General features: G+C 42.6%; 2 protein-coding genes across 2 annotated transcripts in view; one reads left to right on the top strand and one right to left on the bottom strand.

The window, feature by feature from the left end:
* Nucleotides 1-16,345, top strand: part of VAMP1 (vesicle associated membrane protein 1) — a 24,266-nt gene continuing 7,921 nt past the window's right edge. Inside the window, exons 1-4 of the mRNA XM_058171570.1 lie at nt 1-130; nt 2,230-2,362; nt 2,673-2,831; nt 3,549-3,600. Of these exons, the coding sequence (XP_058027553.1) occupies nt 129-130; nt 2,230-2,362; nt 2,673-2,831; nt 3,549-3,600 (346 nt within the window). The 5' untranslated portion in view covers nt 1-128. The remainder of the gene's footprint in view (nt 131-2,229; nt 2,363-2,672; nt 2,832-3,548; nt 3,601-16,345) is intronic.
* SCNN1A (sodium channel epithelial 1 subunit alpha) overlaps nt 11,052-16,345 on the bottom strand; it is a 25,034-nt gene continuing 19,740 nt past the window's right edge. The window contains exons 7-13 of the mRNA XM_058171569.1: nt 16,086-16,184; nt 15,599-15,716; nt 15,163-15,241; nt 14,715-14,772; nt 14,016-14,071; nt 13,168-13,243; nt 11,052-12,161 (exon numbers count right to left, since the gene is read on the bottom strand). Coding sequence (XP_058027552.1) covers nt 11,841-12,161; nt 13,168-13,243; nt 14,016-14,071; nt 14,715-14,772; nt 15,163-15,241; nt 15,599-15,716; nt 16,086-16,184 — 807 coding nt within the window. The 3' untranslated portion in view covers nt 11,052-11,840. The remainder of the gene's footprint in view (nt 12,162-13,167; nt 13,244-14,015; nt 14,072-14,714; nt 14,773-15,162; nt 15,242-15,598; nt 15,717-16,085; nt 16,185-16,345) is intronic.

The raw sequence follows: 16,345 nt of genomic DNA on the forward strand, positions 1-16,345 counted from the left end.
ATTTTCGATAGCCTCCGGTGGAGCCCCTCTTGCGTGGTCGTTCCCACCGGCCGGCCGTCGACCCCTTGCCCTGCTTCGTGCATTTCCTCCTGAAAGGACAATAAGGGCTGCTAGAGCCGAGGCCGGCCATGTGAGTAGCAACCGGAGTGACGCTCTCGTCGTTGCTTGCCTTTCCTGTAATGCGCGGCCGGTTTTCCTGCACTGTTGCGGCGCTTGACGAGTTGCGCATTGCAGCATTGCCCCCCCCCCTTTCTCTTTTTTCGGTTGTCCGGTGCCGAAGTGAGATGGAGCTGGGACGGATGCCTCATCCCATCTGATGTCTCCGCAGTTTTCTTTGCTGCAGCGGGTGCTCCCCGGCCCCTGAATAGATTCAGGCGAGAGCTGTCCGGTGGCCGGAGGCTCCAGCGGTTTCTTGAGTGGTAATATAGGTAGCAATGGAGGAGAGGGGTATTTTCACAGAACTCTAGAAGGCACCTTCGAAAATGCCGGGTTTTTTTTGCCTTGAGTACAAGCCGGGAGGTAAAAGTTTATGAACCGGTATGTTAGCGCAGGAGATTGTCCCTGTATGAAAAGAGAAAAACGCAGCACGAATTTTGTGTGACCAAACTCTCCCTGATATGGGTTTCTGTTAGAGGTGCATGTGTGAAACCGGGTAATAAAGTAGCTGGTTAATTTCAGAAGTATTAAAGTTGGCCCCCTAATAATAACTGCTGAAAGAGCAATTTGATGATGGAGGATTCATCATTGAAAAGGGAAGCAAAATACTGTTGTATGCGCAGGGCGCTTGCGTGCAAATGACTGCAGATATTTCTTTGCTTGAACAGTTGAACAGAAAGTCTTAAGTTTTTTTGATCTCTTTCTTGGGACTCCTTGCCTTTTCCATAATTGCATTTCTCCTGTCTCTTCCTTCATCTATGAGATAATGGCAAGATTGCTCACGGAAACATTGCCTGAAGCTTCTGATGGCATTTTTTGCCAGCCTGGTCATTAGTCTGTAACCTTCATGAGTTTTCACCACTGTCCCCATTGCTGCGTTGGAAAATGCATCCTTGTTTCTCTGAACTGATTTATTTGACGGCTTTTTTGACCTATTCTTCCTGCTGCAGTAAAGCCAAAAATACCTAGCAATGTTACTTATTGGTAAATGTTTCTGCCTCATGACACAGCAGTTCTTTTATGCTTGCGGACTTGCTTTTCATTTTATCTACTCAAGTTCTAATTGTATCTGTTAACATTACTCAAGTAGTACATTCTAAGAATTCAGCACACTTCATAATCAGTGTCTGATAATGAGTCAAATAATAGTGTTTTATAGAAGAAGATGAGAGGGTTAAATAATCCTGCCCCCCTCCCCCATATCTTTCTAAAAAAATGGTTACTGAGGTAAGGGGAGAGTTGAGTGACTTCCTGAAACATGGCTGTGTCGTCTTACTTGCATTCTCTCGGTGAGGAGACATTGTCGTGACCTGAATTTGGCAGCTAAAATGAGATGTCACAACCATGCCATTGAACCTTCACTTGCCATGCCCTGGATTTCCATTAAATTTGGCCTAAGATGCTTGCTGTGGGCTCTGCTTCAATTCTTTATATCCTCAAGCTCAGATGAGTCAGAGCAACACTCCAATATATCTCCTGACAATACTTCTGAATTGTAATACCTGAACTGCTCTAGTCATGAGATAGGTGGCATATAAATTAAATAAACAAACAGTTGCTCTTGGGAGAGAGAGAGAGAAGAGACTACATCTGAAATATAGTTCTTCCTTTGATTTAATAGGTACTGAACCCCATTCTGTTTTACATTCTCTAGTATTGTTCACTACTTCTTGCATTACTATCAGGCATTTGACATTTATTTGTGAGATCTAGAAAGCCACTGCTTCTAAATCCTCTGGATTAACAACTAATAAACAGTACAACAATGTAAGATAGTATGAATTCTACTATTATACAAGAAAATAATTGTTTATGTTAGACCTAAGTCTTCCAGCTTCCTCTTAAGGTGCTTTACTTTAAAGATGAACAGTTCAAGAATCTGAATGGCCCATTTCTTTGGAAAATTTGAATATATTTCTCCTTGACATTTCCATGTTGTAGTGCTTGGGTTTCTTGTGTGTTGATAATAAGCCTGCAACTAAATTACAGTTGTATATATTAATGTGCTGGTTTCTGGCTGAGTATTGGATATAGGCATCCGCATCATCTCTCGTACTTGACCTGTCTCCACAGGTCTGATCCAGCTCAGCAAGGTGCCCCAGGGACAGGACAGGAAGGAGGTGAAAATGCTGCAGGGGGCCCTGGTGCATCTCCAAATTTGACCAGTAATTGGCGCCTGCAGCAGACTCAAGCACAGGTGGAAGAAGTAAGTGATTAAAATGGTTCTTTGTGGTCCTCTGCTGTCGGTGAGAGACTGGCCAAGCCAGGGGGAGGAGTCAAGTGGGGAATTAGTCTGGAATCTATGTAGGCACAAGAGAGCCAAGTCTGACTTCTCTTGAATGCCATTGAACCGTATCTAGTTTGGCCCAAGTATAAACTGGCAATCTGAGAAGAGTCTTGTGTTATAGGCATGAACTACAAAATAGCTAATTGAATTATTCACGTGTGCATCGGATTGTTCATGCCTGACATCTGCTTTCTCTCTTGCTAGGAAGCTAATTACCTTTTCTCTTCAGGTGGTGGATATTATGCGTGTGAATGTGGATAAAGTTTTGGAGCGAGATCAGAAACTCTCAGAATTAGACGAACGAGCGGATGCTCTCCAAGCTGGTGCCCAAGTATTTGAAAGTAGCGCAGCAGCGCTCAAGAGGAAGTATTGGTGGAAGAATTGTAAGGTGAGTAAGAAGTGAGCAGCTTATTGAATGTATAGCTGCTGAGGCAATCCTACTTTTAAAAATATTTTTATTGCAAGAAAGTGTTACATAAGATTAAAAATATGGAAACAAGGACACTTGGAAAAAATATAAAAGAATAAAAGAAAAGTGAAAGATAACAAAAGAAAGAAAAAAGAAAGAAGCAACTTCTGATCTTCTTTTCAGTCCTTACATAGTAATTACTATTTCCACCCATCCCCCAGGTTACATGTCATGGTTCCCTTCTTCCCATAAACAAACTTTTCTAATAAATCCCCAATTCATTTTTATCCATTTCAGCCAAAAATCTATTCAGAGTTTCCAGTCTCTTATATAAGTAATTGTTCCTGAGCCAATCCTACTTTGTTATAATAAAACCACAGTGCATTTCCTGAACAGGGGAGAGAGACTGATAGATCAGAAATAGAGCCAACGTTTTGCATGCTTAAAATTATAGGTTCAATGTGGAATGTTTCCAGGAAAATGCTGGCGTGTCTGGGAAAGTCTAGTTGGGAACCTGAAAATGAATGCCAGAAGGAATAATGAGTACTGGGATAGTTGGATCAATGAGCATGAATATGGACTTGGAATAAACAGTTTCAAGTGGTCCATTGTCCATCTTTGTTGGAGACCTTGATTTTGCCAAAGGAGATGATGTATGAGGGTTCTCTATGGGCTGATTGTAATTCTTCTCTTTAGATGATGATCATGCTGGGAGTGATCTGTGCCATTGTGGTCATTGCAATTGCACGTAAGTACTAAGGGTTAATCAGAGTAGCTGAGTTTGTGTGTCACAAACATTGGCTAAACAGCAATGTTTGCTTCCCCCCCGGCACGGGAAATGGTACTGCTTTTGTCTCTCAGCACTGCTGAAGGCCAACAGATCAGTAACAGTTCTGCCTTTCGAGATGATGGGATTTATCACTTGCTGCATGAGAGGCAGGCAGAGTGGGTGGGAGGGGGGTTTCCTTCTCCTGATGCTCGACCGTGTTTGTTAAATGTGGGATGCTTGGTGTAACCTGCCCTCTTGTTTTCTCCTTTCTCTTCCTTCCGTTGCTTCTGTTCCTAGTTTACTTTTTTACCTGAGAATGTGTCCATTCCCCCTTTCCCCATCCAGTCTATAGCCGCCTTACCCCATTTCCCTTTCCAGACCCAATTCTTCTTTCTCTTTCCTTTCTGGCTTTGTCATCGATTTTCTGTTAGTTTTGTTTGCTTCCATTCAAGACTGTAACGCACTGTTACCAGATTTGAGTTGACCTCCTTCACAGCTGCTGCAGCCTCTGAGTGGACCAGCTCGTTTTGGGCAGGTGGCAGTGGGCTTAAGGGGAGGAATTGTGGAGGATTGAAGGAGTCTGTTGATTACAGCTGGGGTTTCACTTGCAGTCTGAGATATCCTTGAATCTTCTGAGATGTCTTCTCCTGTGAGTCTATAGGAAAGCATTTCCTTTAGCCACAAACAGTATTATTAAAAACTTCACCAGAATAAAGAGAAGAAAAGTTGGGTCTCATAGTAGTGATACTGGTATTGTGCCATGCAACCAGAATTGATGGAGTTTTCCCTTAATTTAAACTCCTGTTGATGCTCTGGTGACCAAAATTCTGATCTTATGATGACTGCCAGCCATCTTTTACTGTTTCATATCTTGGATTTGGTAGGAAAGTTACTGGTTTGATTCATTAACCTTGGCTCCAAGAACAAGTATGCCTTTATTCCCAATACTGCCAGAATTAGGGGTGAGATGAATAATACGGCACATAGGATTAGGATTATCCTAGTGTACTGCCTGAAGTTGTGTCCCCCTTGCTTGCAAAGGCTGGGTGGCTTATTTGACTGAATTAACAGATAAGGGAGAGTCCCACTGAATTGGGAAGTCCCATACTAGTGAATAGTAAGTTTAGGAGCTATGTCCCGGAAACCTCTGCAGTATATTTAGAAGTGTTTCCTTCTAAAAGCAATGTGCTATAAAGTCATGAAACCCTTTCCGGTTTCATGACTTGGAAACAGCAATGCAGAATGCCAAGGATTCTGGAATAATGAATGAATATTTGTTTTGATGTGTTGTTTCTCACCACATTTACTTTCAGATCATCCCTTGGTGATAGTTTTCAGAATATACAGTGACACCTGTAGGTGAACTCATGCTCATTTATCCCCTGTTGAGTAAGGTATAGGGCTTAGAGAGTGGTGAATATGAGTTTAAACATGCTGAAGAATGATAGTTTTCCTGATTCCAGTCTAAGGACTGATAAAACAATGAGGCTTAGCTTGGTAAGAGGCCTTGTGCTAAGTGTCAGTGGTTGATCAGAGAATATTGTTGCAGGGGCTCAGACGCTGTAATGCTCTGACAGGACTTATCAACTAGTGGCCATGGGCTTCATTTATTTTAACCGCAGACCAATTTTATATGGCTCCTAAACATTTGTTCTGGCTGTGCTAGGAGTAACTTTACTCTCACCATAGCATGCTGCAGAGGTGCTGATTTTTTGCATGTTCACTGCCATGCACCAGCATTTCATTTGCAGAGTCCATCTGTTTGCGAATCCCCATCTTGTTTCCCATTTGGAGGGAATGATGGAGGAGAACAGGAATGGAGTTCCCAACTTCTTTGGACAATTCTCTTCCTATTTCGGTGGGACTGTGGTGATGGAAGTGCAACACCTGAAGAGGAGCCGGGGCACAAGGTGTGATGCTGCTGTCAGTATGAGAGGAAGCACAGTATGGTATACAGCCCCTTCTTGATTTCTTCTGGACAAGATCTTGGTTTAATCTGCTGCCGTATTGTTTTGAGAGAAGGCCACTAGGCTGCTTTCTTCTGCTTTTCTTGTCTGTTTTCATAGATGTTGTATGTTACACCTCTTTCTATCTCCCCACTTCTCCATCTTTATGCATGGGCAAACAATACTCCTATTTCCCTAGGCCCTCTTTGCCTAAACCAAGGGACTACTTTCTCTATGCACAGGACTTAAGCCGCTTTCTCTCACATGTGTGGTTTATTCTTGTGAGGAATGCAGCCATAATGTTCTTCTGGCATGTGTAACTACCAGCTCATGTTAACAACCTCCGCTAACAAATACTTCTTGACCCACTAAAATGAGTGGGGTTCATCTGTCTGAGTACTGGAGGAAACAGGATTCTATTGGCAGGTAAATAAAGCAGAAGAATGTAGACTGAAATAAGAGTACTAAAACAGTATTGTCTGAATATGTGTAATCCAATGTGAGATAGATCACAAGTGGCCAACATGGCATCTAGATAGATGCAGGAGAGCTGGCAGGAGGGTTGGCTCTTCACCTATGTGGATTCTTGTTCCTTGCTGCATAAAACAGGCTGCATCGTGGCTCAGTAGTTGATATGTACAATTGCACAATGGGATGTTGCACTGAACATCGAGTAAATGAGCAGCATTTGTGCTTAATTTGGCCTTGTAGAATTTTTACAGAATTGGCTGCAGTTAACAACAATGGAAGGCAAGATCTTTGGAAGAATCCTGAGTGAGGACAGCCTTTAACTAGGGCTTTAAAAAATCCCTTTTTGGGGGGGGGGGGGTTGGTTGCCTAATCTGCCTCTCCTGTTTATCCCCCATTATACTGGCATAATGCATTTTCTATTTCTTTTGCCTAAACCAATTTAGCAAAATAGCTGTTACAAGCAGAATAAACAAATGTCAAAGAGAACAAAATGCTAACAGTGTAATATTACTAATTAGTTCCAGTGTGGAAATAAACGGTATACAACTAACCTCTTGGATAAAGTGGTCGAGAGCACATGAGAATTTATTTGGATCCTTCTGCTTAAATACAAAGCTGCTGTGCAAAAGAGTTGTATGATGGTTATGATGGTCTCGCTTCTGTAAAAGGAATTCATTAACTTGCTGACCCTGCATGAGAAAGTAGTGATGAAAGACACAGCGCAATATTGTCATGATAGGCCTTGTGCTGTTTGACAACAACTTGTGCCCAGTTTATGCATACAAGAGAAACTAGAAGTAGTAGAAGTTCATTTGTACTCTCATATTCATAGTCTACTTTTCTAATATTTCTGTTCAAGTCAGAGAATAAGACCAAAAGAAACACAGTTCTCAGATGGCACTGCTTTTGTTATGTGCAGATGATATGGAAATGGTGCATTAAGATCCTGGCCAGCTGCTATTAAGACAAGTATATAGACCACAGCATACTGAAATTAGATCAATACTTGTCTGTCTTGCACTGTTAATATGGCACACGAGATTAGGATTGTTTTAGTGTACTTATACAGTATCTACCTTCAGTCACTGCCTGAAGTCCCATTATGTTACTTCATCTGCTGCATGCCAGATACATTTTCTCAATACTCCATCATGTGCTAATTTAAATGCAGAGAGACTATTGGATTTGATACAGATGTACTGGAAAAAATTAACAGTCCTATTGTATATTAAACAATTCATCTTCATTTCCAACTGTAGCGCATGGAATAGGAAGCTATAACTTGCTGACCGTGTACGTGTACACATGTACACATGTACAATGTATATAAAAGTGCTGAGAGACATGTCATTGCTCAAACGTTTAACTCGGTGGTTCTCAATCTTTTCTTCACCACGAACTTCCTTTAAATACCTTTTGTGGCCATGGACCACCAAGACTTAACTCAAGATTTAAATCATAACATTTTTTAAAGCTGTGACAACATTGCAGCCCCCCCTCCCCCGGGGTCCGTGGACCACAGGGTGAGAACCACTGATTTAACTTATAGAGAGGATTCCAAAAAGCAAGAACAAGTAGCAATAATACATTTTTTAAAAAGACATCTCCAGAAGGCTACAAAGCAAAGATATCTTAAATGAAACCTGAATGACTATAGAATGTCACTGGTACTCTGGGTTTAGGTCACAGTTATACTTCCCAATCAAAATCATAGGATTTTTTCCTCTTTCATTTTCAGAAAACACATTTTTTAATTTGATATTAAAAGGGGACTCATATATATGATAGCTACAATCATTTTATCTGGTTAAGCTAATATATTAGTAAACATTCAGAGTGTGTCCACTTTGGGGAAGGGAGAAGTAACTTAGGCTGTTCATATGCAGTTGAGGAACAAGGACATCCTTAAGAATTCAGAGGGAAGCACTGGGAGCAAAACACCGATGGTTGATGGGATTCTTGCTTCATCACCAATATGGAATTCTTCACTGCTAAAAGTACTTTCCGTTTTTACAGGTTGTAATATGCAAATAGCAAATATTTTGTGGAGAGAAGGGTTGAAGTTCTAATTCTGTAAAATTGTTAAATTAGAAGAGCTGAAGATTTATGGTTTTCCTTTTTTGTTGATGAGATGAAATTTAGAAGGTGGACCTAGATTGACGGAAGACTAGTGGAAGCCTCATAAATTAATCTTCCCTTTGTGTAACATACAGTTATCCAATGTAGGTAAGTGGGTTTCTGCAGAATCTCTGGCATACTGACCAGTTACCTGTATTAAAACAACAGCACTTTCTAAAAATATAAATTAGAAAATCTGACCTTCTAACTCCATCTTGGATTTTTTTATACAATACAATTGAAAGGGATGCTGATGTTCACATAACCATGTTTTGCTCGTGGAGGGGTATCATATTTGTTGAATGGGAAACAGTGACTATATGAAGCCCTTCCATCCACTTCTAGAATGAACCCAAGACTAAGAATATACTGTTTTTGTAGCATTAGGTCCCAGGAGAACAAAGGAAGTGAGAAAGAGTTTAGGTCCTTTTTTAACGGAAATCATTCACAGGGAGATACACAATATAGAAGTTGACTATTGAGTCTCTTGAGTAGCGGAGCAAGGCTTAACATCCATATTAAATGCATAATAAAGTATACAGTCTTCAAAGCTTGGATCTACTCAAAGGAAGAGAAGTGGTTGAAAATCCTTGTTATAGCTTGCTTAAAGAAGGACTGATTAAAGTGTACCTTGGTAGTTGATGGACTCAGAATTAGGGATCTTTTATTTTTCAAAGTATGGAAGTTTAACCATATATATGTACCGTGTTTCCTCAAAAATATGACCTACTCTGAAAATAAGTCCTAGCCTGATTTTTTTGGAGGGTGGGCTTACCCCTAAAATAAGCCCTAGTGAAGGGGTGGACGTGGCCAGCACAGGAGGCAGCCCTTCACTTCCTCAGTCACCTCATGGCTGCTGGGCCCCTTAACCTTGGCCTGCAGATCAACTGAGCCAGCGACAGCCGGAGGTTCTGTCTCCAGGTGCCTGGAGATGTTTCCAGTGCACTCTTGCTAGCCCCAGCCCTGCCCATGGCGCCAGGCAACCTTGCAGCCATGGGGCCTCTCTGTTCCACGGCTCACCTTGTGGCTATGGAGCAGGCAGCGACCACAGTTTGCGCTCCGCCAGGCCTGGAGCTCGGGTATTGCTTAGACTGCAGCTACGATGAGGCAGAAAGCTGTGTGGCCCATCGGAATTGGTTTCCCCCCCCCACAGCTGGTGCTGCTTGAAAAAAGGCCGGCAATTGTGGAAGATATTGTGGGAAGTGCATGCTTACGATAGAAGCAAAGCCCAGCCTGTCCCTTTCAAGCAATCAAATTGTGTGTGTGTGTGTGTGTGTATGTGTGAGAGAGAGAGAGAGAGAGAGAGAGAAACGACGGAGAGGAGTAACAAGAATTGCAGGCAACGCTGTTTGAAAAAGGTTTCTTCTTTGCCATTTCTCTGTCTCTGTCTCTGTGTCTCTCTCACACACACATGCACACTTGATGAGAAATGGCAGAGGAGGGCAACCGGATAAGGGGACTGACCCTCCCCCACCTTCAGCTTGGCGCCTGCTCCGGGTGGTGCCCCAAGGCACATTTCTCTTTGTGGGCAACCCCAACATGGCCACGTGAGAAATGGGCTCCCTCACAGCACCTCATCTCTGGGCCTCGCCTGCCTCAGAAGCCAGGGATCCTGCAGGCATCCTGGCTACTTAAATGCCGCTCAAATCCCCGGGTTTGGGGATGTCAAAACTCGTGCTGCACCAGTATGTCAAACCTCGTGCTGCAAGGCTTGTTGTGCCATTGTGCAAGAAAGAAAGAAAGAAAGAAAAAAGAAAGACAGACAGACAAGGGTCTCTGCTGCTTCTGCTTTTGGCTGGAAAGCAGAAGAAGCAGAGACCCTGGCTTGTTTCTTTCCCTCAAACTCCGCGTGGGAGCAGCGGCACCGCCATGAGGTTTGTCATACTGGGGCAGCCTCTTGGAGCAGGACCCTGCAAGGCTTGTTGTGGCATTGCACGCGTGAATGGCAGCACTGACATGAGCTTCATCACACCACCGCAGCTGGCTTCCTGCTGCTTGCGACTGTGCTGGCATGTCGAACCTCGCATTGCGAGGCTTGTGCCATTGTGCGTGCAAGTGGAGGCACCGCTGTGAGGTTTGACATACTGGTGCAGTTGTGAGGGGCAGGACGCAGCTGTGCCAGGATGACGAAGCTCACGGTGCTGCCGTTCATGCGTATAACGCCAAAACAACCCTTGCAGGGTCCTGCTCCAAGAGGCTGCACTGTCGCGATGAGTCTCAGACTCATTTCTGGTGCCATTTGGGGGAGAGAAAGACCCCCAAAGACTTCTGCTGCTTCTACTGCTTTCCTTGTGTGCAGCCAAAAGTTCGTAAGAGGATGGAAGGTGAAATGCCAAACTGAATCCGTACCCACACCTCATGTATGGGCTGCCCCTGAGCAGGGCTGGGGAGGCCATCGGAGGAGCCCCACACAGCCCCCGCCTGCTTCCGCTTCACCTTTGCCAGGGCGGCGGGCACTAGAAGGGCGCTGTCCCAAAGGCAGAGAGGAAACCCTTTCAAACAGCATTGCCTGCAATTCTTGTTGCTCCCCTCCGTCTTCTCTCTCTCTTTCTTTCTCTCACACAAACAGACATTTGATTGCTTGAAAGGGACAGGCTGGGCTTTGCTTCTACCGTAAGCACGCGCTTCCCACAAACTTCCACAATTGCCTGCCCTTTTCTCAAGCAGCAGCAGCCAGGTAGAGGTGGCGGCGGGGGGGGGGGGGCCGATTCCGACAGGCTGCATGGCTTTCTACCTCATCATAGCAGCCTAAGCAACACCCAAGCTCCAGGCCTGGCGGAGCACAAACTGTGGTTGCCACCTGTTCCATAGCCACAAGGTGAGCTGCGGAACAGAGGGGCCCTGAGCTGCAAGATTTCCTGGTGCTGTGGGCAGGGCTGGGACTAACAAGAGTGCGCTTGAAACATTTCCAGGCGCCCGGAGAGATAGAACTCCCGGCCCACAGCTGATCTGCGGGCCGCAGTTAAGGGGCCCAGCAGCTATAAAGTGACCGTGCTCGCAGCCTCCTGCACCTCAAAAAAAATAAGACCTCCCCGAAAATAAGCCCAAGTGCTTATTTTCAAGCCTAAAAGAAAATAAGACCCAGTCTTATTTTCAGGGAAACACAGGTATTAGGATTGTTCTAGTCCTAGGAAGATTTCATATCCTGTTTAGCTATTCTTGGTTTCCAGGGCATATTTTCATGCTGATCCTTGGCTGCAATCAGCAAAGAGTTCTAGCTGTCTCAAGGGATGGGAAAAATACCGAAAATCTTGTGTTTGTTTTTAACCTACAAGAAAGGGGTTAAATGTCTTTGTCCACTTGAGTTTAATTTGATCAGCAAGTGGCCTCAAACAAACAGACAAACAAACAAACAAAAAGAGAAGCAACAACCAAGATCAATTTGTAGAAACGTATTTCTCAAAATATAAGGGGAAAAAATATACAGCGTCCATCTTTTTAATTTTGTTTGGTGGTGGACAGATACAGACTTGAGGAATTGCACACACCGAGGACAAAATGGGAATGAAAGGTGCTTTCATGTCATTGGATCTTTATCTCCAGAATTCTTTTAGGTGAAATTCAGGCCTGTCTTCTCTGGGTGTGAGAATCCAGCTAACAAGTTAGTTCCAAGTGCTGAGTCTATAAGTCAGCATTAATTAAAGTACATAATAATGTCATATCCAAAGCATCCTGGTCTGGATTTTATTCTGTTCTCCTGAAGGAAACTCTGTGTAAGTCTAATGTTTCTAAGGTATTATAAGATGGCAGTGCAGCAATCCCAGTCTCAGCAGGTATTTCTTGTGGAGTTTTGTGAGTCGAAAGTACGTTGTGGAAGACAGAGTTATTTGAGTTGCTGGGTATATAAAGGTCTGAAGATTGATATGAGTACAGCCGACGGAAAACCAGGATGCTTGTGAGGATCAAAAAATCCAAAATCAGCTCAGCCAGTTCCACCACAGAAAGGACTGATGAACCAAACCAAAGACTCCACTGGTTCCCTAGCTGGGAAAGCAATGTTACCACCTGTACAAGGAAAAAACAAAACAAAATTAAAAATGGTTCAAAAAGATCTCTGTGTCCAGATGATATATTGATAGAGGTTGAAGAACTAACATATTTTGCTTTGGACTTGCCTAGATTTTAAGGGGTTTGTTGTTGGTTCTAGGAATTGGAAAATCACTGTTTATACATAAGAATAAACATGCTGCTTTTGTCTCAAAAGCAGCATCAATCCTGACAAAGTTGAAACTACATTTTGAAATTTAACCCAATGCTTAAAGATACAGTGCAAAAATAAATGGTTATCAAGCTTTGGCTATCATTTTGATTTGTTGAATGAAACTAAGGTAAAGTTACTCAGTGTCATTGTGCTATCTATGAAATGTTTATTGCTTACTGTTACACATCAGCAGTGATAGTCTGCTAATTCTTGCCTTTTGCTATGTATCAACTGTATAATTACTGATACCTACAGTAAAAATACTGTAAGTCAAATGTCAATTACTGAGAAATGTTTGCAGAGTATACAAATCTAGAGTACATTTAGAGAATGTTCACTATAAACATTTGCTAATGAATGGATGGATTGAGGCTAAGAAAAAATAATCAAGTTGTCCCCTGTCCGTCTGTCCCCCACCCCCCTGATCAACTTAATATGGATAATCTTTCACAATAGTTGAAAATAATTTCAAATTTTCCTGCTAGGATGGAGGCATAGACTAAAAATTTCATCAATTATTCTGAGATTAGTGGAAGAGAGATTGCTCTGCCAGGCTAGAATGTGCCTAAAAGTATTGCTCTAATTAGTATTAATAATTAGCATTGTCTGATACTGCATTCTGTCTTATCACCTTCCAAATAGCACCCAAATTGAAAAAAATGCCGTCTATTGAAAATGGAAACATGGCTTAAAGGAAGATGCTGGAGAAGATCCTATAAAAGATAGTTCTAGAATTTGACCAACTAGAAGGACAGTAAAGATGTGATATTTTAGGCTGCTGGCAGCATACAATTAAATGTGTGGACATACCGTGAAAGCCGGAGATTCTCCATTGCTTTTATAGTTCCATTCGTTGAAAAATATATTTACTTTGGCAATTCCATCCCTGGCAACAGGAGAGAGATGGAATGAGTCCAGTCTTGTTAGAAAGCTGCATTGGTCTAAGACTGCAATTCTACCCAGCGTCATTTAGAAAAAATCTTATCTCAGTAGGTCATCCTTGAGGAAGCATTTGCTTAAAATAAATAAATGTCCTTTAGTTTAGTGAACCTTGCTGCTAGGTAAATATATCTGCAATAGAAGTCTTTAATACCCAAACATTCAAGGCAGAATCCTCAGATCTATACCAGTTTTAGTGCAGTTTTTAATAGCTACTTTATTGGACGTCTAATTTTACTTTAAACTCCTGTTGTGATATGCAAATCATATAATGAGTCAGGTACTTGTCATTAATATGAGATCAGTCCAGATGCTGGATTGTGGCTGATCTTTAACTTCCTCTGAACCTCTCAGCGGTTTGTGGTTGGCAGTATAAAAGAAACTAATATTTTGTGGAAGAATGGACTTCTGAATAGTTTTCTGCACTTGAAGTTCTGTCCATAGGAAAAGCTGCACTATTCAAGATTTACTTAAATCTAATTTCTGAGTGCATAGTAACCTGAACCATTAACTAATGATATAACCAGGACTACATGGATAGATACTTTACATTCCAATACTTCCAGCTGATCTTAAAGCAGTTAATATATTGTACTTTCACTCCATTTCCCTCATCTTTTTTTTTACCTCAGCACTGCTGTTTCACTCCATTGGTTTGACTTTAACCAACACTTTTTCCCCAGCTCTAATATTATTTCATCTATAGGGGGAGCTCTTACCTCTTGGATATGACATTGTATTTATTCTGCCGGTTCAGCATGTGAAACACCCAAGACTGAAACGATAGATTTGCAATATCAGCTTAAACAGTTCAAGGACTATTAACAGCTCATGCATAAACATAACTATTAAAAAAAAAATTTGGGGAAGGAAGGTATTTTGAGCACAAAAGAGCACTTTTTGCTTTCAGTATTACTCTCCTCCAAGTGATAGGTTAGGTCTGGTTTAGATTTCTCTCCACCCCATGCTTTTCACTTATAAAATGGGCATTAAAAGGAAGATGCTATTGCATCCATTGGTGTGATGCATTCATTTGGTCCTTCCTAGCTTTCAGATATTTCTCATCCGTGCAACTTTAAGATGTATGGACTTCAATCCCCTAAATTCCCCAGCACCAAGACGTCCACACACCTTAGAGTTGCTAAGTATTAAGAAATACTTTTTTGGGCAGCCTTCAAGTCAGGGTATCCTGGCAATTACCTGGTCTAGTCTACAATTTTCTTGGCAAGGTTTTTCAGAAGTGGTTTCCTGTTGCTTCTTTCCTGGATCTAAGATTGGCCCAAAGTCGCCCAGTTGGCTTTGTTCCCAAGGCAGGAGTAGAATTCACACTCTCCTGGTTTCTAGCCTGATGATTTAACAACTATACAAAATTGGTTCTTGTGATAAACACTGCCCTACAGCAAAAATCAGCTTCTTACCTCAGAGACAGACGAAGGCCATCGTGAATATCCGGCTGAGAGCTGGTACTCTGTCACTCTAAAGAAAAGTAAAAAACTTCAAATGTGTCACCCAGCACACTTGAGACAAGCTCTTTGGCTGGCATCTTCATTCAAACGTGAACTTGCATGGTTGAGGGAAGTCCCATAGATGAACCTGCTGCCAGCATTTGAGCAACAAATGTTTATTACTCTGCAGCTCAAATAATCTATGAGAATATTTAAACAGAGATGCACCATCTCCTTTCTTTTTATTTCCCTGCTTGGGTGCTCCTCCTTTCAGCTAGAATTTGTTGGCCGGCCTGCATGGATGTATCAAGGATAAAATCTGTTCGTTCCGTTTCCTTGAATATCTTCTATTGCTAAGCAAGCTCTATGGAATTTGGCCAGACCCAGGAATGCAACTCCACAAGTTTTGAAGCCTACTTACTTGCAAGGTTTCCGACATTTAGTGAAGCAGCCCAGGTGGTCTGCTTTAAATTCAGCTTGGAGTTTATAATAGCAGTAACCTAATAGGAAATAGAGAAGCATGTATTAATTGAACAATCTCTTATCAACAAAAAGAGCTGAGGGAGGGGGGGTTACAGAAGTGATATAGGTGGATTCCTCCCTGCTTTAATCTGTACTTCGGTTCCTCTCGGACATATGAGCTAGTCATTCCTGATTCTAGGGGGCGGTGCTCATCTCCATTTCAAAGCCGAAGAGCCAGCGCTGTCCGAAGATGTCTCTGTGGTCATGTGACCGGCATGACTCAATGCCAAAGGCGCACGGAACACTGTTACCTTCCCACCAAAGGTGGTCCCTATTTTTCTACTTGCGTTTTTTACCTGCTTTCGAACTGCTAGGTTGGCAGAAACTGTACTTACCCCAGGCTATATGCTTAGCGGAGTCACAATACTCTGCTCCGTGGGGTAAAGGGTAGAAGTAATGTCCACAGCCACATCGTTCCACCATACTGGTCTGGAAACAGGAACGTATGCAGACCTAGAAGCGCAAAAGGAGCCCTTTGAATATGCAGCTGCGCATTCATGCTGGGAGATTTTTGGTGATGTAATCCAGGGGTGAAATCCAGCAGGTTCTGACAGGTTCTGGAGAACTGGTAGCGGAAATTTTGAGCAGTTCGGAGAACCGGCAAATACCACCTCCAGCTGGCCCCAGAGTGGGGTGGGAATGGAAATTTTGCAATATCCTTCCCCTGCCATGCTCAACAAGCCACACCACAGCCACCAAGCCATGCCCACAGAACTGGTAGTAAAAAAAATGTGGATTTCACCACTGGAATAATCCCAATGCAGGGAGAGGGCTGGCAGAGCCCAGACTGGGTAGGAGAACGATTCTGTTGAGGCAAGATACCTGCTCAGTGTAATGGGATGGGAATAGGTTCTTCACTGGTACATTACTTCCATCTTCTGTGCAGTCACTGTAGCTTCCCCCAAGACGCTGGGTGGTTTCCTGTTGGTCAATTTACAGCTTGTCAAATCAATGCAGTTTTTTTTTTCTTTTTTGCATCTGGGTATCAGATCTTTTCTTTGCCTGCTGGTTGAAGGTACTGCCTGACTCAAACTCAAATTAGAAATGTTGTTAATCTGAAGATTTTCTAAAAACATCCGGTC

Source organism: Ahaetulla prasina, chromosome 2 (assembly GCF_028640845.1).
Source record: "Ahaetulla prasina isolate Xishuangbanna chromosome 2, ASM2864084v1, whole genome shotgun sequence".
Taxonomy (NCBI): Eukaryota; Metazoa; Chordata; class Lepidosauria; order Squamata; family Colubridae; genus Ahaetulla; species Ahaetulla prasina.